A 25,708-nucleotide genomic window follows, 5' to 3' on the forward strand; every position below is an offset into this window, starting at 1 on the left:
TCATGTGCAAATAAAACCAAATATTCTAAAGGCTCCACAGTCTCCACTACCCATCATTCCAAGGAAACCAAACCCTGGATTAGCACAGGATCCCCTGGAAACTGGGGCGGGTGCAACACTGTGTTCACTAGCCAGCAGGGATGCAATAAGGATTTCCTGGTTGCCATTGTCCTGACCACCCCAAACCAACTTTGCTCTCCTTAGAGTTCTCTTCCTGCCAAGTTCCCAGGTGCATCATTGAATGCCAGCCCCTCTGCTGCATAACTTGGTACCTTCAAATCTGTCCAGCAGGGCCTTTGTCACCGGGTGCCCCTCTGTCCTGACCCGCGTGTCTTTCGAAGTGACGATGCGGACTCGCTCGTTGCTGTTCATGCGCTTATATTTGTTCTCCGACCTGCTGACAAACTGAGAGCAGAGGAGAGACCCTTGTCAAGGTAAGCTTTGTTGGCATTTCTGTCCCTGACACCAAGGCAGGCCACTTGTTGCTTGTCGAACAACCAGGATGGAAGCACGGAGTGGAAGCACAGAGTCATTGGTTTGGGAGCGCAGTACCCTCTGTTCCCATTTAAAAAGAGGCACCCCCCACCCATAACTCGGCCTCATGAATTTCTCTGGTAGGCAGCAGCGGGGAAACGGGACTTGCAGAAAATGAGCCATAAGCCAAGGGAACTGTGGTGAAAAAGGCAGGCTTTGGTCCTGAATGGGGTAACTGTGCCTCTAAAGGACCAGGTGTGCAGCCTGGGAGTCATTTTGGACTCACAGCTGTCCATGGAGGTGCAGGTCAATTCTGTGTCCAGGGCAGCTGTCTACCAGCTCCATCTGGCACACAGGATGAGACCCTACCTGCCCGTGGACTGTTTCACCAGAGTGGTGCATGCTCTGGTTATCTCCCACATGGACTACTGCAATGCGCTCCATGTGGGGCTACCTTTGAAGGTGACCCAGAAACTACAACTAATCCTGAATGTGGCAGCTAGACTGGTGACTGGGAGTGGCCTCTGGGACAATATAACACCGGTCCTGAGAGATCTGCATCGGCTCCCAGTATGTTTCTGAGCACAATTCAGAGTGTTGGTGCTGACCTTTAAAGCCCTAAACGGCCACGGTCCAGTATACCTCAAGGAGCGTCTCCACCCCCATCGTTCTGCCTGGACACTGAGGTCCAGTGCCGAGGGTCTTCTGGCAGTTCCCTCCCTGTGAGAAGCGAGGTTACAGGGAACCAGGCACAGGGCCTTTTCGGTAGTGGTGCCTGCCCTGTGGAACATCCTCCCACCAGATGTCAAATAAATAAGCAATTAAAAGGTAAAGGTAAAGGTACCCCTGCCCGTACGGGCCAGTCTTGCCAGACTCTGGGGTTGTGCGCCCATCTCACTCAAGAGGCCAGGGGCCAGCGCTGTCCGTAGACACTTCCGGGTCACGTGGCCAGCGTGACATCGCTGCTCTGGCGAGCCAGAGCCGCACACGGAAACGCCGTTTACCTTCCCGCTGGTAAGCGGTCCCTATTTATCTACTTGCACCCGGAGGTGCTTTCGAACTGCTAGGTTGGCAGGCGCTGGGACCGAGCAGCGGGAGCGCACCCCGCCACAGGGATTCGAACCGCCGACCTTTCGATCGGCAAGTCCTAGGCACTGAGGCTTTACTCTACTTTAAAAAGACATCTGAAGGCAGCCCTGTTTAGGGAAGTTTTTAATGTTTAATGCTGTATCGTGTTTTTAATATTCGATTGGGAGGCGCCCAGAGTGGCTGGGGAAACCCAGCCAGATGGGCGGGGTATAAATAATAAATTATTATTATTATTATTATTATTATTATTATTATTATTATTATTATTATTATTATTTTCATTTGCCAGCTAAAAACATATTTGGCACAAAAGGGATTTTTGGAGAGTTACTTTTCTACCTGTAAGATTTGACCCAAAAGGAAACTGGCCCGAGAGAGGCGAGGGCTGGCTTTGGGGTCACTTGGTGGCATAACCTCTTCTGGCTGCAGTGTATTCTGGTAGAAAAGAAAAACATTGGAGAAAGAATCATCAAGCCTGTTCAATGCACCTTTGTTGGCAGTTCTGGGCCCTAGAATCGTAGAACTGTAGAGTTGGAAGGGACCCTGAGGCTCATCTAGGCCAACCCCCTGCAGTGCAGGTCAAGTGTGGGGAACTTGTGGCCATCAGGGTATTGCTGGACCCCAAACCCCATCAGTCCAAGCCAGCATAGCTAAGGACCAGGAATTGTGAGAGGTGCAGTCGAGCAACAGATCTCCTCAGTTTTCGATACCATTGACCGTAGTACCCAGTGCTTTTTTATGGGGGGACATGGGGGTACGCATACCCCTAAACATTTTGTGAATCTAAGTTTGGCCTCATTGGGGGGCAGTATTTCTATATGAGTAGGAAAATGAGAGTACCCCTAAACATTTTTTCTTTGGGTGGGGAAAGCACTGATAGTACCGTTCTGAATTGAACGCTGCAGATTGGAGACCCTGTTCTAGAGTGGTCTTCCCCTCCCTCCCTCCCAGGGTTCAAAACTTCTGTCAACATGATGAGATCCCCTTGATCTGAAGAATTTCCAGGATGGCAACTGCTGACTGGCTGGATGTTCAGGAGTGGTGGGAGGCAGCAGCCGGGGAACCCCCCTAGGGAACCCCCCGAGGAAGAAGACTCTGAGCCAGGGGACTGGTGGTTGGGTGATGATGAGCGGTCAGGAGGAGAAGGAGCAGATTGTGAGGAGGACGTGTCAGCAGCAGGAGAGGGAACAGGGTTTAGTGAACCGGAAGAGGCTGTGGCAGAGGGCAGCTCAGACTCTAAAGCTGAAGTGGATGTGGAATCGGCTACTCACCCGAGGGGTTCGGAGTGTACCGTACGAACTGTCAATCTCATCCTTGTTACCTCTATTCATCAGGCGCTGAAGTTTCACTAGGAGGAGCTGCTGCGCTCTGCAAACCATTGAGATTATTGTCACTAACATATAGGGATTGAGGAGGGATTCGGCCGGTCTGCTTTTTGCAGTGGGCTTACCCAAATTGACAGTCTGGAACTCGTTGGCAGGTTGGAAAGCAACTCCTGATGGTATTACGTGCTTTCCCAGATTTCACAATGCCGTTTTGCTGAGCAGAAAGTGTGTGTGAAAACATGTTCTTTTACTGTTAAAATGTGTACAAAATGCGAATTTTGCAAAAAGGTGCATTGAAAATTATGCATGCATAAAATAACGCATGCAAGTTAAATGCAAACTTTTCATGCATTATTTCAAAAAATCCATGAAAAGGAGGATGGAATGGACAAAACAGGGCAAAAATGAAACAGGATGGTCAATTCTTACTAATAGATATATTTTTGTGTTCACTTTCACATAATATATAGACTGTACTCATTAACTGGCAGGATAACCGCATTGTAAAATTTAGAGAAGTGCATAAATTTTAAGGGGTAACTAAGTATCTGTTTGTGTATTGCTTTGGAAAGCATGAATTAGGTAGGTTTTGCATTAAAATGCGAACCAAGCCAAATGTTTATCCCATCCCTAGCTCCTTGTTTAGGGCATTTTCAAATGCAAACACACAGAGTTGCCTCATTCCAAGTCACATTCCATTGGCCACTCTGACTGGCAGCAGAGACTTGAGTGATCACAGGTTGCACAATGGACCTTGTGCAAGAAAACAATGCGATCTACGACTCCGGCCTCTCAGAAGATTTTTATTGCTCGCAGGCAAAGCCTTTTGCAAAACTCAAACGAGCTCGAAGATATATTAAGCAAACCGCAATTGCAAATACAAATACCGAAAACACCATGTCTATAAAACACAGTAAATAAAAGCCAGAATCGAGGATAAAAAGCAGGCAATGAAAGCAGAGGTATTTTTTTTAAAATGCGTGCACGCACAGAGGCAAAGGAATCAATAATAAAAATCACCCTTAAATCAGGGCATCACCATGACAATGCATAGCTGTCTCTGGAAGCAATTTTGCAGGAATCTTCGAAGCAGCTACTGCAAAAACAGCTCCCTTAACCCACTGCACCATCGGGGCAGCCAAGCCATTTTCACTGTGTTGCTTCCACTTGCTCTAGAGTTGACAGCCCTCTTATCAGCACCTGGCTTCCTATGACCCACCAGCTTTGGAACTTGCCCCAAGCCCTTCACTTCACTTCTCCCAGTGCCCCAGAGTGACACCATGTTGGGTGTTCCAGAGCATTGTGGGAAATCAAATTGCCCCATTCCCAGCCCCCTTTGGCATGCAGTGTGCACCGACAGGTAAGACAGGGTGGGGCCCATCAACATCAGACGGGGGCTGTCCCAGCAACCACTCAATGCAGAACTCAAAGTTGTAGCTTCTGTGGAAATGCTTGTTTAGAAAGAAGAAGAAGAGTAGCAGTAGTAGTAGTAGCAGGGGCGCCGACTTATAAAAAATATTGGGGGGGCGGGGGCCCATACCGACTTATAAAAAATATTGGGGGGGCCCAAGACCTCCAAACCGCTGCTGCTGGGGGAACGAAAGGGGCGAGCCCCGGGCTGCCCCGACCTTAAGTGAACCTGTGAGGGCCCACCCTTTGCAGCAGCCGATTGGCTGCCGCCGTGGGCGGCGAATATTAATGAGCTAGGGGGAATCCCCGCTTCTTGCGGGGCTGACGCCAGCCCCGCGAGATTGTTGATGGGTCGAGAGCCCGCAACCCCACCCCCTCTCTAGATCGGGAGTGGCTTTGTTTTAACTCATTACTGAATGTATTTTAAAAGGTAACTATCGTCAAACAAGGAAAATAAAAAATACCAACATAATTTTGTGATTTTACAAAGCATAATATAACTAATAATTTTCTTAAATTATTGGGGGGGCAGAGCCCCCCAAATGAATTTTTGAGGGGGCTCGGGCCCCCTCAGGCCCCATGGAGTCGGCGCCTATGAGTAGTAGTAGTAGTAGTTTGGATTTGATATCCCGCTTTATCACCACCCTAAGGAGTCTCAAAGTGGCTAACAATCTTCTTTCCCTTCCTCCCCCACAGCAAACACTCTGTGAGGTGAGTGGGGCTGAGAGACTTCAGAGAAGTGTGACTGGCCCAAGGTCTCCCAGCAGCTGTGGAGGAGCAGGGAAGTGAACCTAGTTCACCAGATTACAAGTCCACTGCTCCTAACCACTACACCACACTGGCTCACACAGCCAGAATGCAGTTAAAAGGCCCAGCAGATGCTACACAAGCAAATATATTGATCCAGCAACGACACGCCCCTTGCAACCCTTGCAACGAATGGGGTTGGCACAACTTGGCATGGCAAGCAGTTCTGGTCCTTAGACTGGCAAAGCCACCTGAGAGTTCTCCAGGAAGGCAGGATCTGCTCCGTCTGTGTTGGCATCTCTGCAAGCCAGATGGTGGAGAGGTTGTTACCATGGACAGACATAGCAGGGCAACAACATCCCCTGGATTGGTGGGACTGGATGTGGTTTTTGAAAACTCAAGGTGGAGTTGGTGGGGCAATGGACAAAGTGATTGAGCAGGAACCGGGCCCCTAGAGCTCCAGGAATGGGAGGGGAGCCCATGGCTTGTGCAGCAGGGAGGGATGAAACAGGGGTGGAGGGAAGAGAACACACAGTGCATAGTTGAACTATGGAACTCACTTCCACAGGAGGCAACGATGGTCACCAGCCTGGATGGCTTTCAAAGAGGATTGGGCAGATTTAATGGAGGAGAAAGCGATTGATGGCTGCTGGGAATGACAGCTCTGCTCTGCTTTCACGGCCAGTTGCTGGAAGCCACAGGAAGGGGGAGTGTTATTGTGTTTGAATCCTGCTTGTGTCAGGGCCGTGCTGAGGAGGGCTGCACTGAGGAGGAATGGTGGGAGCCTCCCCAACCCCTGCTCCTGAATCTTCCCAGGAGCAGGAGGACAGTATAGATTTGGAACAGCGGTTTGCAGAGGGACATAGTTCAGAAGGCAGAAGCTGGGAAATACTGGATGGGGGACAGCTAGGAGAAGAGACACTGGAAGGGAGAGGGCTAACAGATTCACAGTCTCTAGACAGCCTTCCTCCACCGCCCTCCCCAAAGTCGAGAAGGGCTCAGAAAGTGGTAGAACAGAAAGCACAGGGAGTACAAACTCAGATTACGAGACGCAGAAGTGACATAGATTGATAGGGACCAAAGGGGGTGGAATCCTTAATTGGGAGACCTCCATGACTATGAGATGTGTTCTTTGTTCTCTTGCCGTGATTATTAAAGTTTCTAACTGGTAAGATGACTCCTTTTCCTTTGTTCTGCTTATCTACTGCCACGGGGGAGGAAGCTGATTCCCCGAAGCCTGACACTTGTGGGTTTCCCACAGCATCTATCTAGTTGACCATGGTGAGAAGAGGATGCTGGATGAGCCCTTGGCCTGATCCAGCAGCCTATTCTTATTTTCTTATGAGAGGGAACCCTCTCCAGCATCCCTTTCCTCAGGCTCTCCCAGTCCAGGCAGATGCCTTTCCAGCCCACAAGATCCTGGGGTCATCTATCTGCCCCTCCTCTTCTCTGCCCCAGATCAACCAGCCCCCCACCAGAGGACACTTTGCCCACATCCCTACCTCAAACCCAGAGCTGGGCCCGAGTGCGAAAATCAGGATTTGTGCTCACCTGCTATAATTGGGGATGGTCCCCGATTCTAAATCCTTGTCCGTGAAGGGGTCAACTCTGGCACAAAGCCACTCGCACTTGCCATAATACATGGTGTCCAGGACGTGCAGGATCTCGTCACATTTCACAGACAGGGAGCAGCAGTCCAGCTGGCTGGTGATGCTCAGGTTGAGGCGGATGTAGAAGGAGTCTCCGGAAGTGACCAGGCCTTCCTCGATTTCGGACACCAGCTTCCGGTAACCTGCAGCAAGAAAGATCTGGGCTCAGCTGACCATGCGGGCCCAGCGGGGAGTTGCCAGTTGGGTTCAGCCTAGTCAAATGGCTCGGCTACACCTGATGCTGACTGTCTCGCTTGCAAGCAAGGCTGGCCCAAGACATTTTGCCGCCTGAAGCAAATCAGAAAATGGAGCAGTAAAGGCTACTTATGTTTGTGACCAAGGCTGCTGGGATTTTATTGGCCCAGAGATGGAAAGATGATAAAGTCCTGACCAGAGAAGAATGGCAGATTAAGTTGATGGATTATGCCGAAACGGCAAAAATGACCGGAAGAATAACACTTGTAGTTTAACGGTGAATTTTGGATTTAATGGAGCCGTAAAAGATTTGGATTATTAAAAAAGGTGCAGGAGGAAATGACTGACAATAGGACCCAGAAAGGGGAGGAGGGAAGTCCAGGAGATTCCTTGGAATCTTGTTTTTATGTTGTATGTTGGATATGTGATTGTAAAACTGTAATTTGAAAAACTATATGCAAATTAGAAAATGGCTCCCCCGAGAATCTCAGCCAGCAGCACATGGGCTCATTCCCATATGGGATGAACTCAAACTCTGTCCTGTAACTCCAAGCTTAAGCCTGCCTTCAGGGAACCAACTGTGAACTGAATGTGAGTAAACTTCTTATTATTTTTAAAGAAGGGGAAATTACCAGGAATAACCCAATCTGGACAAAGCCAGATTGGATTGCTTAAGTAAAGAGATTCAAACGAACCTACCAACTAGCTTCCTGCTATATACTGGGGAACGTACTCTGCTACTGACTCACAAGTGTGAGTCAGGAAGAATAATATTTAATCAATATATCCTCTCGTAGTATCCACAACATTCCCATAGAGATTAAACCTGCAACCTTGGCGTTATCAGCGCCATGTTCTAACCAACTGAGCTACTCTGGCCCTTCATTTGCCTGCCCTGCCTCTTCCTCCTCTTCTTTTTTGACCCCTCCTGTGCCCCCCTCCAGCTCTGAAGCTTCCTCTGCTTGCCTCCTGGCTGGCACAGTTCCTCACCACCCCCTGGCCCCTTCTTCCCAGTCAGACTCCAGCCCCGCTTCCCCCGGCGCACACTCGCAAGCATCCTGCTCGTCCCGGACAGTGGAGCAGCTCTCTAGTGTCTCAGGCAAACAAATATCTTAACCCCCCGCCACCTGACGCCCGGAGATGAGGGAACTGAACCCGAGACCTGCTGCATGCAAAACAGTCACTCCACAAATGAGCTCCGGGCTTGTTCATTAGGCGGCCCACTTTGAACCTAGCAGCTAGAAGGCACAGAGAAATCTTTCCAGCTGGCAGGCAGCATTTATATAAAGGGAACCTCTCATAAAGAACAGGTACTGTGACCCCGTTTTCTGGCAGCTATTCATGTGAGTGCTGTCAGTGGAAGGAAAAAATAAAACAAAACGGAAGGTTTACATCTTTGAAAGTGCGCTGTGATTTCTTCTTTGTGCGCACGTGCATGGTGTAAAGTGCAGCTCAATCATTTCATAATTAACTCTAATTGGCACCTCGCACAATCTGATTCTTGCTTTTTGCTCCTGCCAAGTCTAGCATTCATTTTTATGTTTGAAAACATGAAAGGAGAGGAGTGGGAGAGTTTGGGAGGGGAGGAGAGAGAAAGAGGGAGGATACTTTCCTGGGGAGAAATTCCACTTTTTGAATTCCCCTGACCCCCTGCACTGGCAGAGGCCAAGTACATCTTCCGCGGAGTTTAAAAAATTGATTTTCGAGCTATTTTAAAGCGTTTTCTGCAATATGCCCACTGCTGCGATGTTCCGATTCTTTGGGTGACAGCTGTGTGGTATTTCTGTAACTCTTCAAAATATCTTGTTTAAATGGCAGTGGGTCAAAAGGGGAAAAGAAGAAAAGAGGATGGTTGTGATCACACAAATTGTGGTGTCTGTGCGTATAAGCCACCCATTGAAGTCCCGGCCCAAATGATTGTTGGCTCAGTGGGGTCACAGCATAGAATCCAGACTCAGGTGCTTTTGCATATGAACATCAAGGAGCTCAAGACCCATGGATGTGGGATGTAATCCATTGGAGCAGTCAAATACAACATTCCTTGTTTCCCTAGAGTGGACACAGGCAGGGGGATGTTCCACTGGTCTGGAGCGTCCTCCCCCTGCATGTGACCAGAGAGATGGGCGTGGCCCTGGCTGACTCCATAGAAGAGCCAAGTCACGCAGCCATCTTTCTCTTGATGGCATTTTCTTCTCTTGATGCTGTTCGCTTAATGCATTTTGCTGTCTGCTGGCTCTTAGCCAGCAGCACACGGGCTCAATCCCCATAAGGGATGAACTCACATTATGTTCTGTAACTACAGTGGTACCTCTACTTATGGACGTGATCTGTTCCGGGGTGCCGTTTGCACCCCGACAAGTCCATAAGTAGAGTGCCGCTTCTGCATATGAGTGTGATGCAATAGAGTGCTCCTGCACATGTGAGAAGCGCACAGAACGCTTCTGCGTGTGCGTTATCTGCACCACGATCTAACCAATGAGTGTATCATGTGCTGCAGCAGCAAAAACAGCCCATGCTATTCTAGGCTGCATCAACAGAAGTATAATGCCCAGATCGAGGGAAGTCATAGCACCGCTCTATTCTATGTATTTATATCTCAAACAAAATGAAAAACAAAGCTTGACTCAATTGGGAGCAAAGTGAAGGAAGGATTGAGGGGGGTGAAATGAGCCCTGGAACAGCTGGAGAAGACGCCAGCCTCGCAAAGCCTGGTCTGTCACCCTGTCTGTTGTTTTAGCGATCACCAGCTTGGCCAAAGGCAGCCGGCAAAGCAAACCCTTCAAAAACCTTGAGCTCTCCAAAAACCAAATTTAGATTTTCACTGGCACCGTGAGAACAAAGAGACTCCTAATTTGGTTTCTCAAAACCCTCAGCCACAAATCCTTGCTCTCAGGGCAAAGACATAAAATATATTTGTCTCCATTAACACACCCGCTTTGCCAGCATTTACTGTCAATTGAGGGAACTGGCAGGGGTGGATGAAAGAACTGTAGACCATCCCAGTTGCTGGGGATTTTTCCTTGACTGCCTATTGTACTGGCCCTGTATGCTGTCTATAAATATACTCACTTGTCTGAAAGTTTGCATTGAGCAACATGACATCTCTTACCTTCGTGGTTTGATTTGCAGTGCAGCACAACTGGCCCACTACATCTCTGAATCGTCCAATGAACTTCTTCCTTTGTGCAGGTATCTAAGGGAGCGCTTGTGTTTTCCCCTTTGATGCACCCTTCCACCTGGAAAAATGTGAACAGCATTATTCGCTCCTCGGAGGCAATTATTTCACCTATTAAATTATGTAGCCAACATCAATTTGGAACACGCAGCCTGTCTTATTCAGCAGTTGCCATGATAATCATTTCTCTCTCTCTGCCTCCTCTGCTGCCTGCAACCCCATGATTATAAAATAGCAGCAATTGCTAGATGGATGGATAACTCCGTTTGGACATCCGTGACTCTTCTATAAATGCAGCTGGAGGGCTGTGAGGGACGCCCACCTTCAAGGAAATGAGACAAGTCCTATGCTCCCATTTTTGCTCCTGGCAAGGATTCCGGAGAGTTAAAATAAAGTACAGCACATAGTTAAACTATGGAACTCCTTCCCACAGGATACAGTGCTGGCAACCAACTTGGATGGCTTTAAAAGACTGGACAAATTCATGGAGAAGACGGCTATTGATGGCTATCCTCTGCCTCTTCTTCCAAGCGTGGATTGAATATTATGTAGCACCCATAACAATGCCAGTTCTAGAACGGGTAAGTGATGGACTATGCCGAATCAGCAAAGCTAACAGCTAAAATAAGAGAACCTAATGATGATTGATTTGTGGGAAAATTGAAGCTCTTTTTGGACTATCTAAAGAAATATTACAGTATGCTGAATTTGCAAGCAGGATTTGAACGATGAGCAACAGAAGGAAATAGAGATTATTGTACTACTGTCATGGTACAAGAGAGAGAAGATAGGATGCAGCAAGAGGAAAAAATAAAAAAGCACCGCGGAAAATGAGATGGGAAGATGACAAAACAAAAGAAAAATCTACGTGCAGTGGTACCTCAGTTTACGAACTTAATCCGTTCCTGAAGTCCGTTCTTAAACCAAATCTGTTCTTAAACCGAGGCTCGTTTTCCCTAATGAGGCCTCCCGCCACTAGTGCCCTTCCACAGTTCGGATTCCATTTGTAGACCGAGATAAAGTTCGCAAACCGGAACACTACTTCCGGTTTTGCGGAGTTCGTAAACCGAATAGCTCGTAAACAGGACTGTTCTTAAACTGAGGTACTACTGCGTTGGAATGTGTATGTGAAATTTTTGAAAATTTAATAAAATATAACTTTTTTTAACAACCACAATGCCAGTTCTGCAGATCAAAATGGTTGAGTGGGCATATATGGGGGGAAAGCCAAACTTGCGGGTATACTGGCCCCAAGTTATTAGGGGCTTTGGCAAGTCGGCAACCTGTGCAGGTGTTTGGGGACAGGTGTGATGTGCTGATGGGGTCTCAGTCCTGTTCAGCAATTCACGCTGCAGGAATCTGCACTCTCAGCAGGTAAAAGCCCACAGAGAGCGCACAGAGCACATTGCAGTAACCCAGTGCGCTATGGACATCTAATGATTTCAAGCAATTAGTACAGCATAATTAGTAATTAGGGACACGGGTGGCGCTGTGGTCTAAACCACTGAACCTAGGGCTTGCTGATCAGAAGGTTGCGGTTTGAATCCCCGCGACGGGGTGAGCTCCTGTTACTCGGTCCCTGCTCCTGCCCACCTAGCGGGAAGGTAAACAGCGTTTCCATGCGCTGCTCTGGTTCGCCAGAAGCGGCTTAGTCATGCTGGCCACATGACTCGGAAGTTGTATGCCGGCTCCCTTGGCCAATAAAGTGAGATGAGTGCCGCAACCCCAGAGTCGGCCACGACTAGACCTAACGATCAGGGGCCCCTTTACCTTTACCTAATTAGTAATTAGAACTAGCATAACCAAGTCCAGTTGAAAGAAAGGGTCCAGAAAGACCCTTCTCTGCTCAACACCCTGGAGCATTAGGAGGGAAGAACGCTGGACTAGACGGACAAACAAGGAAGTTCTCTGATGTCAGTCAGGAAGAAAATAGACAGGAGGCAGAGGTCAGGTGTTCAAGCCTGTTCCCTGATGCCAAACCCTCACCAGAAGCAGCTGTAGCCCCTCGCGAAGGCCGGCTTTCTCCGCCGGGGAATCCAGCTTGACAGAGTTGACGAAGTTTCCTTTGACGTTGCCCCCCAGCAGAGTAATCTCCGAGCTCAGGCTGTCTCCGTTCAACATGAATTGCTGGACGGCATGGTAGGTGGTGTGCAGGCGTCCGACAGATGTCACCGAGGGGCGGAAGGGCCTAAGGAAGGAATGGCAACACAGGCAACACTCTCCTTGACTTCTCCCTAGTCACCTGGGATTTCAAAGTGGGGACATGGCACCCGTGACAGAGGGGCAAGGGGCAAGGAGGTGATGGCTGGTTTCGTTTGCAGTGAAATCAGGTTAAAGCCAGGCGTGGGGGTCCAAAATGAAAGGCCCTGAGCTAGTAGGGGGCAGGCTCCCCCCCATACATACATGCAAACACAAGCTCACACATGCAACTGCAGTCAGACGGTCCCCAAAAGAAATGTCACATAAGGAAAAAGGGATGGAGAAGGAGAAGGAAAAATGCAAGCTTAGGCACCAGTTCTTAAAAGTTGCAGTTTTTATTAGAACCAGCTGGAATTGAAATAGTTCACAGAACCTAATACATTTTAACTGTTTTTAATTCTGAAATTTAAATCATTGCAACCCACCCTGGGAACTGCTGGCGAAAGGCAGGTGCTATATATATATTTTAACTTTTCAACACAAGAACGCGGAAAGTCATCAGAGAGATGCTTGTACCACAATGGTAGGTACAATTCTGCATAGGGATATTAAATAGAATAATATAATTATTATAAAAAGACCATATGTCTTTTTCTGGTGCAGGTCTTGTAGGAGTCATGTAGGTCATCATTTGAAACGTAAGACAAAGTCCCACAAAATTACATAAAATTGTTCTACTGCTCTTTGCCTTTCATCGCACAAATCTTGTGGGTTATCTTTTCAGCAATTGCGAGGTTCCATAATTCTTATGCCACAATTCAAGAAACAGACCATTTAAGTTCTTCCATTTCTGTGCAATAGGAAGTCTGGCAGCCACTAGAAACCAAATTAATATTTTCTTCGAGGAGAATTGTTTTAGAGTAGCGTCCCATATATTTAATAGTGCAAGTTGTGGCAACGCCTGAATTCCAGGTTTAAACATTTGCGATATTTCTGCAAACGTTTCTGTCCATAAATGCTCATTCATACTCCCTCTTCAATGCACACTGAGCGGGATCAGCAGAGCCATCCAGAAATGCAGATCTGGGGTGGTATTATGAAGGATCAGAAAGGTATTGCCTATCTGAATGCTTCCTTGCAGAACAAAAATGTAACACCCTCCCTGCATAAAAGAATTCTCCCTGCATTGAGAGATCTAGCATGACAGGGAGAAGGCGAGGCTGAACCCTGCAAGTTAGGCTGTACAGCTGGCTTTATCCATGGAGGACGTTTCGTCACTCAGGGCTCATCCACACTCCTACTCATCCTGTGCAAGCACAGGTCTGATTGGTTTTCCTCTTGTTTATAGTTTGTGTTATCTATCATCTATCTATCTATCATCTATCTATCTATCTATCTATCTATCTATCTATCTATCTATCATCTATCTATCTATGAATCTATCATCTATCTATCTATCTATCTATCTATCTATCTATCTATCTATCATCTATCTCTATCTATCATCTATCTATCTATCTATCTATCTATCTATCTATCTATCTATCTATCTCTATCTATCTATCTATCTATCTATCTATCTATCTATCATCTATCTATCTATCTATCTATCTATCTATCTATCTATCTATCTATCATCTATCATCTATCTATCTATCATTTTTTTTGACAAAGTAATAATAATAAATAAATAAGAATAAAAATGTGACCCCACCACCGAGACCATTTCAGCCTCCCAAAATTTCAACACCTCTTGCGATCGTTTGACCCCCTTTCCATTTTTAACAGCGCAAATTCTAGAAACATGTTAATTTATCATTACTAGCTATATCCCACACCTCTTTATACCATTCTTCCATTTTATATTCTGCTTGCCCCTTCCACTTCCTAGCTATAATAACTTGTGGAGCTGCCAATAAATGTGTGAGTGAGGCCTTCCTAGTCCGCAAACCTTCCACCCCATCGTAAATTGATAATAATGCTGCCTCTGGACTTTTGGTCAGCTTTAACCCAGTGTGGTTTTCCTCTTGAGCCACGCTTGCTAGATATGGGACTGAGCAGTTCCCCCCTTTCCTCACTTTCCCAGGGAAAACCCACTCTTAAGCTCTAAATCAGAGCAAACATCAATCTGGAAACCCCCTGAATTGCTACTTGCTCCAATTGAGCGCTAAAGAGCAGTTTTCCCCCAGGGGAAAGAAGTGAGACACGAAGAAATGTGGATAAGCCTTTCGTTTTGCTGATTGCATGAACTGGTGCAGAAATCCTACATTCTCCCAAGTACCTCTCCAGAGAGAATTTCCTGAAGATGGAGTTGACTTGCTCAAGATCCAGCCCCTCAGAGTGGTGGGAAGACGAAGAGGAAGGCAGCGAGGAAGGTCCGTGAGAATGCCTGTCCTGGAAGTCATCTGGAAAAGGAGGTGCAGGAAAAAGAAAGGGAAGGGGGGGAAATCATGTCCCGATAGCAAGCACCAAAGCAAAATAAAACCATGGATGCCAACACAAGCATCTTTCCAAGCTCCTCTTGATTTTGCCCTCCCCTGCCATTTTGCCCTCACGTATGTATAGGTGAGAGCCTGTCGCTCCCTGGCAGAGCTACTTTGGGGGCAGAACGTCCCACTTTCAGTCTCCAGCTGAAGGCTTAAAATGGGTTTCAACTCTAGGTGGACCTGGTTGGCCACTGTAGGAGCAGAAAGCTCTATGCCTTTGCGTGAATTGGTTTTATGTGTGTAGATCAGTGCACACTGACCCACGCACAGTCTTTGCAGTAAGGCTCTGTTCCGATGGCATGAGTGGTCATGATGACTGGTAGATCATTATCTGCTGCAGCCTTCATCTGCCTTCACACCCGTTGTAATATACTGCTTGTTATCTTCTGCCTGTTCTGTTGTTGGGTCATTCTTTGTCTAGCTCCTTCCCTTTGATCTTACTGCCTTGGGTGATCCCGCTGGGAGTACAAGACTCCCAACAGCTTCACTCACAAGGGTCATAGGGAAGTGCAAGCCCACTCATCACGACGAGGTGATGATCCAGCGAGTGAGAACCGACAACTGGGAAACACTGGCCTGCGAGCGCTCCAATTGGAGAACAGCCTTTACCAAAAGTGTCATGGGCTTTGAAGATGCTCAAACTCAGGGTGAAAGGGAGAAACATGCTAAGAGGAAGGCACACTTGGCAAACCCTCACCATGATCAACTCCCACCCAGAAACTTATGTCCCCACAATCTACAAAGGAGGGAAGCAGCTAGTCAGAGTTGAAAAGGGGCAGAATGATCTCTTCATTCTTAAAACGCCTCTGGAGGGTGAGGGGAAGGTTGAGAGAGCACAAGCCCTGCGTGCTACAGTTCCCACTCATGTTTCATGTGCATGTGTTTGGCACAGGAAGACAGCTCATAGTTCTCTTGAAGAAATCCAGGTGTTATCAGAGTACACCAAAGGCTGTAAAATCAGGGAATGTGGAAAGACCCTACGTTGTAAGGCTTGCGAAAAGGCAAAGGTAAAAGGGTGCAGTTATCCCAGGGTGGAGAGGGTAACCACAAAACCTTTTGAGCTTGTTCACATAGATCTGTTGGGTCCCATGGAGGAACCAAGTCTGGGAGGGGCCAGGTTTCTGCTAACGCTGCAGGATGACCATACCCAGAACTCCTGGACTCATGCTCTCAAATCCAAGGAAGGGTTGAGGAGGTGGAACTAAGGTTCTCCACCAAAGTGCAAGCAGTAACTAGTGACAGAGGTGCAAAGTTTACAGGGTCTGCTTTGCAGAAGTTCTTTCACCAGAAAGGGATACGTCACAAGGTGACTTCTCAAGAGAGGGGGGTGGCAGAGCTCAGAAGTGAGGCTCTGGTCAAAGCTGCACAGGTGTTGCTGTCAGACTCTGGGTTACCTCCAAGTTTTTGGATGGAGGCAATTAAGAGTGTGAATTTCACCTGGAATCGGACCTACAATTCAGTGGTAGGTGACACACCTTTTTTCAAGTTGCACGGCAGGAAACCCCAGATTCACTTTCTGCGTTCTTTTGGGGCAGCCGCATCTGTGCCGGTGCCTAAGGCTTTGCAAAGGCCAGGTGGACCCAAGTTCCAGAAAATGATCTTCTGTGGGTATGAGCCGGTTTCTAAAGCATGGAGGTTTGCGTACCCAGCAGGTGATCAGAGTAAGCTGCTGATCAGTAAACACGCTGAATTCTATGAGCAGCATGAAAGGTAAAAGACTCCTGCCAGGCGTGATGTTCTCTCAGAATGTCTTTCTGATTCAGAGCAGGAAGGTTCTGAGGAGGAGGAAGGAGAGCCAGGGGCTGAGTCTGTTGATGAAGACCAGGTCACTGACCAGGGTCAAGAAAAGGATGGGGCATCTCCACAAGTTGTAAAAAGAGAGCCCAAGAGTGAGCCTAGGTCTCCAGTTAGCGTGATGCAAAGAATTCGAAGACGCTTTAAGTCAGAGGGGGAATCCCGTGATGCAGAGGACACACCTACTGGCCGCAGTGAGTCAGAGGAAACACCTGAGTTTGTGCCCAGGCGGTCCAGTCGCACAACAAAGGGCATTCCACCTGAGAGGTATCAGGCCACAGGGGTGTGGGCTGGTTTCACACAATGCGAATCTGAGAGTTGTGAGGATGTTCCACAGGTGCCTGACAGAAACGCCAGGAAAAGGCGCAAGGCATTGGGGAAGGGTTTGATCTCACAGAGGTCTGTAAAGGTACATCCACAGGTCTCGTCAGAATGCAAGGCAAGAGGGGGTGTAGAGATTCAGAACTTACAGGGTTAAGATGTTCTGAGTGACGCCTCACATTCTGACGTCAGTTTTGGAAGGAGGGAGGAGTTCTACTCACTGTTCTCTTTGTCTCTGAGAGAGAAGGGTGGCCATGAATGCTAGCAGCCCAGGAGAATCTGAGAAATGCTGAGCTGTAAATATTCTGCTGTAATAAAAGGCTAATAAATGGACACACAAGTGCCTGATGTGTTTGCCTGGATCTAAGCAACAAGCAACAGTTTTTCCCCGCTGTGTTTTTACTCTGCAAGGCGTGACGGAGATACGCAGATCGGCGCAGCTTGAGAGAAACGTGCCGGACCGCTGTAAGCTGCACCTAATTGGGGTCGTAAACCAATTAGTCACGCTTAATTATTGAACAACATGCTAAGAGGAAGGCACACTTGGCAAACCCTCACCATGATCAACTCCCACCCAGAAACTTATGTCCCCACTGTGGAAGGACATGTGGATCCAGAATTGGCCTCCACAGTCACTTACAGACTCACTGTTAAGTGATCACCAAAGAAGAAGAGGAGGAGGAGGAGGAAGAAGAAGAAGAAGAAGAAGAGGAGGAGGAGGAGGAGGAGGAGGAGGAGGAGAAAGGCAGGTCTTTTGGTAAGAAGCTCTTGTTATACTCTTAGTTTGTAGAGATGGAAGAAAAAGCTGCATGGGAAGCCAACTTGGAATGCCCTGGAAGCCATTGCAGCTCCCATCACTCCTGACCACTTGGTCACAAACTGCTCCCCACCAGCTACTATAACTGGGGCCTCTGATTTTTGAGGCAAGAGCCTTCTGCAAGTCCTTACCTTCCAACTCCAAAGCGTCGCAGCCAAAACTGTCATTGTCATCTTCAGTCAGGCTGGAAGTGAGGAAGAAAGATTATTCAGCTCTACCTTTGCTGACTTTCTACACATTTCAGGACTCAGCTAGCAGAAGGAAATGTGCAGTGGAGAGGAATCTAGCTTTGCTAACTGCTGGAAGCGGCCGATGAAAGGGCAGGAAGATGCCAAGGTTTAAGAAGTTGTTGTAATCATCATCATTCTCATCATCAGTATTATTGTTATTATTATGAATGTATTTGTATCCTGCCCTTCTCCCAAGCCTGGATTCATTGCAGCTTCCAACATTTAAAAACATCATTAGACAATATAAAGTCATAAAAATAAACAAGTTAAAAGCAGTAATTGAAATACATCTGGACACATTTAAAACTGGCAATTAAAGTATTGTTTGCCCTGACAGAGGGAAGCCAACAATATGGGCACAGCCCTCCCCCCACAAATCTCTGTCTGTCTGTCTGTCTGTCTGTCATGTCACCACCAACCATGCCTTTGATGATGCTGGAACTGAGAGGTGAGATCTTAGCACCCAGGCAGATGTGATCTTTCCGCTAGCCCAGGTTAACATCTGGAGGATCAGGAGGACATCTGCGGGATGTTTTCAAGGAAGGAATCACTGGCACGGGGTGGGGGAAAGTCAGGCGGTTTCCTATGGGAGGAGGACTCTGGTTTCCTCCAGAAACCTTGAACTAGTTCGGCTGGCTCTTGTAGATTCAGTTCTTCCCTTTGAAACATTGTGGGAGACTGCTGCACACACAGAGAAGGTCTACCCTCATATCCAGGCGCTCTCTGCTTGTCTGTGGTTTCCTTTATTCCACGACGCAGGCAAAATGTCACCGGTTCACCGGTGGCAACGCTCCCATCTCAGGGAAGAATTTTCAGGGACCTCAGAAGCAGAGGCAAAAGAGAGTTGCCCCGTTCACCTTGTCAGATGCAATCTGAAGCGTTCTGACAATTTCATGCAAGCTTCCTCCCACCCCCGGGTGTGTATGTGTGCGTCTTTCACTAACTCAGCACCTAGAAGCAGTATCAAAAGACAGCCGTGGTCTCAGAGAGGTAGGAGAATGACGTCCTCCGCTGACCGGCACCTGCTCCCAGCTCACTGAGGACCACGCTGGACATGATGAGCAGTTATGCGTATCATTCCCCCAACGATTTAAAAGAAAAGGATGCCTCTGGGGGCTGGAACTGAAAGTGGAAGAGCAGTCAGCAGCGATATCCAAACGCTTTCCACAGGGGCTGCTTTTCCTCTTAAAATTTCACCCCAAGCGGGTGTTTTCCTCCCCAGGGAAACAAAAATGCTGACTTGTCGCTGTGAGAGGAAAAGCAACCGGGTGCGTGAAGAGTTGAGTGCTTGTGGCCACAAACTAGCAACCGCTATTCCCCTCCCTCTGATAACCAACATGATCAAGGGGATGGAGCAAAAAGGTTTTGGTGTTCTGGACTTTTGAGTTCGGACAAAAGGTGAGCGAGGGGTGACGTGATAGAAGCTTATAAAACGATGAAGCGGAAAGAGGAAAGTTTTTAACCTCTTTCCCTCATAATGCTAGAACTATTGGACGTCCGAAGAAGCTTAAATCTCAGGAGGCTCAGGACAGATAAAAGGAATCGCTCCTTCATGAAGCACATCGTTAATCTATGGAACTCACTTCCACAGGAGGCCGAGACGGACACCAAGCTTTAAAAGAGGATTGGGCAAATTAACCCTCAGTTGCAAAGCAAAAGATTGAGAGGGGCTGGGGAACACCTTGGCAGGCATGTCGGATGGTGCCCCTGGGCACTGTGTTGGAAAGCCCAGCCTAACAGGCACGGCAGCCCTTACCTGTGTGGGGTGTCTTCTTTGCAACGCCGGAGGATGGAGTCGTTTCCTGGGGGCTCTGGGGTTGTGGACATGACACTGGGGTTGCGGTTCCGTAGCGTTTGCTACATCCCAAAAGGCAAAAGCAGAACATCAGCAGGGCAAGCCTATGAATGCCTGCTCAGAGACAAGCCTCAGTGAGTTTGAGGGTATTTACTGGCAGGCTTTTTTTCTCTCCTCCTTCCTCCAACCTTCCGCCATGCGCCATTTTCTCCCAGTTGTCTGGGACGGACTCCCTTTTTGCATCCCGTAACTTGCCGAATTCTAATAGATTTCAAGTTTTAAAGCAGTGCTCGGATTAGCTCCGTCAGCTGTAGGTCCGAATTCGTTGTTGGTTTTGGAAGCTAACTGCTTTCATAAGAAGTCTGAGGCTTCACAGTGTGGGTTTAAAGTTGCTCCCCCTTCGTGCCTGCAGCTCAATCCCGTCCCTGAGTCTATTATTAAGACCTAGGGAGCAAGAGAGCACTTCTGGGCACCGCTGGGTGCCAGTGCCCCTCAGGATCTCTTCCCAAGGATCCGAGGTCCCCGTAGCCTTCGCGAAACCTCTCAAATAGCCCCCACACCACTCGAGACCCCCCGAAGGGTTATCTCGCACTTCTTATCATGTCTGCAGTTCCGCCGGAAGCAGCTCAGTTCAGTTCTGAGGTGTTAAGTTGTCTCTATATATTTGGTGTACTGCATATTCTCAAACCGCCAAAGCATAGAGATCAACATTGTGCTATTTCCCATTGACCGCTCATGGACTTTCATTACTAGCATCCTCATTCAGAACAGATTCTGAACAACAACAACAACAACAACAACAACAACTACTTATACCCCGCCCACCTGGCTGGGCCTCCCCAGCCACTCTGGGCAGCTTCGATATTAAAAACACAATAAAAGATCAGACAATAAAAACTTCCCTAAACAGGGCTGCCTTCAGATGTCTTCTAAAAGTCAGTTGTTCCTTGACATCTGATGGGAGGACATTCCACAGGGCGGGCGTCACCACCAAGAAGGCTCTCTGCCTGGTTCCCTGTAACCTCACTTCTCGCAGTGAGGAAACCACCAGAAGGCTCTCAGAGCTGGACCTCAGTGTCCAGGCAGAGTGATGGAGTTGGAGACGCTCCTTCAAGTATATTATTATTATTATTATTATTATTATTATTATTATTATTATTATTATTTGCCACAGCAACTCAAAGTGACTTGCAATATTTTAAGCACACAACAAACATGTACCTTCATTAAAACCAGCATTAAGAACCCCCCCCCCCGCTCCAGATTAAAACATACCAACCAAGCAAGAAGGCTGGCCAACCAGCCTTGTTAAAAATGAACGTTTCTGCTAGGCACCTAACGGTATATAATGATGGCACCAGGCGAGCTTCCTGGGGAGAGCATTCCACAAGCAGGGAGCCACCACAAAAAGGCCTGTTTTCATGTTGCCACGCTTCCAGATCTCTCGTGGAGGAGGCACATGAAAAAGGGCGTCTGGTGACCATCACAGGATCTGGGTTGGTTCATAGGAGAAGAAGTGGTCCTTAAAGAATTGGAGTCTTGAGAAGACTCAAAATCAGCTCTTGAACCCAGTACAGTGGTACCTTGGTTTACAAACTTAATCCGTTCCAGAAGTCCATTCTTAAACCAAAGAAGAAGAAGAAGAAGAAGAAGAAGAAGAAGAAGAAGAAGAAGGGGAGTTTGGATCTGATATCCCGCTTTATCACTACCCTGAGGAGTCTCAAAGCGGCTAACATTCTCCTTTTCCTTCCTCCCCCACAACAAACACTCTGTGAGGTGAGTGGGGCTGAAAGACTTCAACGAAGTGTGACTGTCCCATGGTCACCCAGCAGCTGCATGTGGAGGAGCGGGGAATCGAACCCAGCTCACCAGATTACGAGTCTACCGCTCTTAACCACTACACCACACTGGCTCTCTAGCGTTCTTAAATCAAGGTGTGCTTTCCCATAGCAGCGGGGGACTCAATTTACAAATGGAACACACTCAACAGGAAGCGGAACATGTTCTGCTTCCAAGGCAAAGTTCACAAACCAAAACACCTACTTCTGGGTTTGCTGCGTTCTTAATCCAAGGTCTTCATAAACTGAGCTGTTCTTAAACCAAGGTACCACTGTACTATCCTTCACCAGATGTACTCCAGCACAGCCAGTGGTTGGAGATGGCAGGAGCTGAAGCTGGGAGGGGACCAGGCTGGGCATCTGAACCCAGGAAGTATAATTCATGTTTTGCTACTCCAGCTATAGAGGGAAGACATCCTTTTCATTTACTGGGGCAGCATTTCCTATAAACCACCAGCAAGACACCTTTATTCTCTGACCAATTCCCTCCGCCACTAACTGCCAACCTGCTGTGCCGCTGATCGCATTGTGCCTAATGGGATGTCTGCCTTGAGAGACAACGGGAAGACATCTGCACACATTCCTGACCCAGCTTTGACTTACAAACATGAAGGGCGTTAGGAACTGCGAGGAATCCAAAATGTTTCGCTAAGAATAAAGCATAAAAAGCAATTGCAATGCAGTGAGGTAAGGATCACCGCTTCTCTCCCCCCACTGCTAAGTTTTAAAACCGAGCGACGACACAGCGAGAGCCTGGTGAAATAGCTTTAAATAAACATAACCCAGCGGCGGGATGCATTTTAAGAGGAAAGGTTAATAACGTTCTAATATAGAGAATATGTTAAAAGGATTAAGGTTGCTGGCTGGCGAGGCCTCCCTGTTTCGTAGGGGCTGGAATCGTCGCCGGCACAGAAAGGAACATTATAGGGGGAAGGTCACGGAAGAAAGGCCCCCGCAAGCTCCTTACGATTTTGCCAACTTCGCAGCTGCCCACCGAGTTGCTGATGGAAATGGGATTAGAGGAATTGGTGTCCGCGTGGCTGCTGCTGCTGGCCTCACCCTTGTCTTCATCGTGTCCTCGAACTGCTGGGCTCACAAATGACAAAAGCGGAGGAAGTCAGGGAGGATGAGAGAGACGCGAGATATTGGCATTAAGGCCCGCTTCGGTGGAAATAATTCTGTGCAAACAAGATTTCTATCACATGCGATTATTGCTCTCGTTTGGTTCACGGCGGCAGCCCCAACCCCTCGCGGTGCTGCCGTTATTATTTTTCTCTGTTCCGTGGTGCAAAAAATCTCTCTCGCTTCCTGAACTTTTCCCACCACTTTCCTCTCTGTTCCAAAACTTCAGGGCTGGAGGGATGAGTCAGTCTTCTGCAGTCTTCTGCAGCCTGGTGTCCACCAGTGGTCACTGGACTCCAACTCCCATCAGCCCCGGCAGGGGTGGCCAATGGCCAGGGAAGATGGAGAATGTAGGACAGCAACATTTGGAGGGTCCCAGGTTTGGAAGGCTGCTCTAAGTAGAAACATATGCACCTCTTTGGGCGCAGATGTTTCACTCGTGCAGATCCATTTCTAAAAGTGCTCCTTCTCCCACCAATATGAATTCAACAACTCCCCCCCCCCCCAGGACAAATGTTCACTTAAAAGTAAAGGTAAAGGACCCCTGACAGTTAAGCCCAGTCGCAAACAACTCTGGGGTTGCGGCACTCATCTTGCCTTACTGGCCAAGAGAGCTGGCATTTGTCCGCAGACAGTTATTCTGGGTCACGTGGCCAGCATGACTAAGCCGCTTCTGACGAAACCAGAGCATAGCACAGAAACGCCGTTTACCTTCCCGCCGGAGTGGTACCTATTTATCTACTTGCACTTTGATGTGCTTTTGAACTGCTAGGTTGGCAGGAGCTGGGACCGAGCAACGGGAGCTCACCCCGTCACAGGGATTCGAACTGCGGACCTTCTGATCAGCAAGTCCTAGGCTCTGTGGTTTAGACCACAGTGCCACCCAACTCCCGCTAATGTTTGCTTCATCACACCCTAATACAGTGGTGGCCCGCAAGACGGACGCCTCGCAAGACGGAAAACCTGCTAGACGAAAGGGTTTTCTGTTTTGGAGGCGCTTCGCAAAACAAATTTCCCTATGGGCTTGCTTCGCAAGCGAAAATGTCTTGCGAGTTCCTGCGGGTTTTTTCCCCTTTCCCCCCTTTTCCTAAGCCTCTAAGCCGCTTATCAGCTGATCCGCTGATAAGCCGCTTAACAGCTGATCGCTAAAAGCCGCTAAACCGCTAATAGCGCTAATCCGCTAAGCTGTCAATGGGCTTGCTTCACAAGACGAAAAAACCGCTATACGAAGAGCCTCACGGAACGGATTAATTTCATCTTGCGAGGCACCACTGTACTGCATATACAGGTGGACAGCCATCTGTCTCAAAAGCTACACTAATTCGTCTTATCCAAGTGTTTGTTTAAGGGCGGGGGTCTCATGGGGGTTCTCCTCTGGGAAGATCTCCTCTGCTTCTGGGTCTCTGCACTGTGGGCCGGGCTCGACACCTGCCTTGCTTCTGTGTAGGAATGTTTCAGCTCCAGAGTGACAGAAAGCAGACCTGAGTCAATTGCCGGTCTGTTTTAAATGATTCTCAAAAAGTGTTTGCTATCAGGGAGGGATATATATAAACACAGACATATATATACACATTGCAGCTCTTATCTTTTGGGAGCGAGTTTCGTGCTTGCCTGGCTGGAAACGTTAGTTAGAACAAGGGAAACAGCTTGAGCATTAACAGGGAAGACGGACGAGGCAGGGAAGTTCTTTCTCTGACCTTGATAATCCGATGCTCGGCTCAAACCGACGGGGGATTTCGTTCTTGGCAGCTGGAAAAGGACAAAAATGAAACTGAACTCAGGACACAAGCTAGGATTCCTCATAAAAAGAAACACCTTCCAGGCTTTCCCAATGCCAAAGGGCAATTCTATGATTTGGGGAGAAACAGAAACGGGCAGAGAAGCATAAGCATAGCTCCTGTGCTTTGTGAAACTAACTAAGATTGCGTTCACGTGAATGTAAGAGAACAATATTACATCAGTTCCACAAACGAAGGGTTTATAAAAATTATGAGCATGGTGGGAAAGGGGAGAGAGAATGGCTGTCAGAAGGAAGCTCACACATAGTTATCTCATGGAGAACATGACCACGGGTGGAGGTCGTTGGCTTGCAAATGGATATAACAAATTCATGAAGGACTGACCCATGGGCTATGGGCAGCAGTCAGAGATGAGTCAGACTCTGGGAGCCATGAGACGGATCAGTGGTCAGAAGCATTGATCAAGGTTGGGCCAAAGAACAACTAATAATGGATGTCTCGAAAAGAGGATTGGACAAATTCATGGAGAGGAAGCCTATAGATGACTTCTAGCCTGATGGCTACAATCTGCCTCCACGCTCAAAGGCAGTGATGCATCCGAATACCAGTTGCTGGAAATTTCAGGAGGGGAGAGTGCTCTTGTGCTCATGTTCTGCTCCCTGGTTTCCCACAGACACCTGGTTGGCCACTGTGAGAACAGGATCCTGGACTAGATGGGCCATTGGCCTGAGTCACTAGGGCTCTCCTTAGGTTCTTAATTTCAGGAACATGCAACGCTCAGGATGATCTCTTTGCTCATGCAAGGCTCAACTGGAGCAGGACTCCCTCTTTTATACCTTCCTGCCCAGAAGGATCCAGTGGCAAGCCTGCATCATCAGGATCAGTCCAGAAGAATGAGAAGGCTCCTGCCTGCTGTTTTGTGGTTCACCGCTTGGGGCAGCCACATGCAGACCCACCAGTTCCTAACAGCCTATGAATGGATTTAAGCCACAATAAGTAAACAGGGAAGTTCAAAGGCATTAAACCTGTGATTACTGTTGCCAAGAAACAATGGACAATGGTCTGGAGATGGACTTTACATTTTCTTGTTAAGTAGTTTGGAACAAGTGTTTGGAAAGGCAATGCACAAATCTATTAATACGACTGCAATGTGCTCTACGTGGGGTTGCCTTTGAAGGTGACCTGGAAACTACAACAAATTCAGAATACGGCAGCTAGACTGGTGACTGGGAGCAGCTGCCGAGACCACATAACACCAGTCCTGATTGGCTCCCAGTACATTTCTGAGCACAATTCAAAGTGTTGGTGATGACCTTAAAAGCCCTAAATGGCCACAGTCCAGGATACATGAAGGAGCATCTCC

The 25,708-nt window shown here is 48.0% G+C and overlaps 1 protein-coding gene across 2 annotated transcripts in view; it reads right to left on the reverse strand.

The window, feature by feature from the left end:
- The window catches only part of CARD11 (caspase recruitment domain family member 11), a 94,800-nt gene that overhangs the window by 12,395 nt on the left and 56,697 nt on the right, over nt 1–25,708 (reverse strand). For both annotated transcript variants that reach the window (XM_083711333.1, XM_083711332.1), the window contains exons 10-20: nt 24,304–24,355; nt 22,452–22,570; nt 19,608–19,708; nt 17,753–17,805; nt 14,485–14,608; nt 12,051–12,252; nt 9,999–10,125; nt 6,597–6,837; nt 2,835–2,931; nt 1,903–1,998; nt 273–405 (exon numbers count right to left, since the gene is read on the reverse strand). In XM_083711333.1, coding sequence (XP_083567459.1) covers nt 273–405; nt 1,903–1,998; nt 2,835–2,931; nt 6,597–6,837; nt 9,999–10,125; nt 12,051–12,252; nt 14,485–14,608; nt 17,753–17,805; nt 19,608–19,708; nt 22,452–22,570; nt 24,304–24,355 — 1,345 coding nt within the window. The remainder of the gene's footprint in view (nt 1–272; nt 406–1,902; nt 1,999–2,834; nt 2,932–6,596; nt 6,838–9,998; nt 10,126–12,050; nt 12,253–14,484; nt 14,609–17,752; nt 17,806–19,607; nt 19,709–22,451; nt 22,571–24,303; nt 24,356–25,708) is intronic.

Source organism: Podarcis gaigeae (genome assembly GCF_964106915.1).
Source record: "Podarcis gaigeae genome assembly, chromosome: 14".
NCBI lineage: Eukaryota > Metazoa > Chordata > Lepidosauria > Squamata > Lacertidae > Podarcis > Podarcis gaigeae.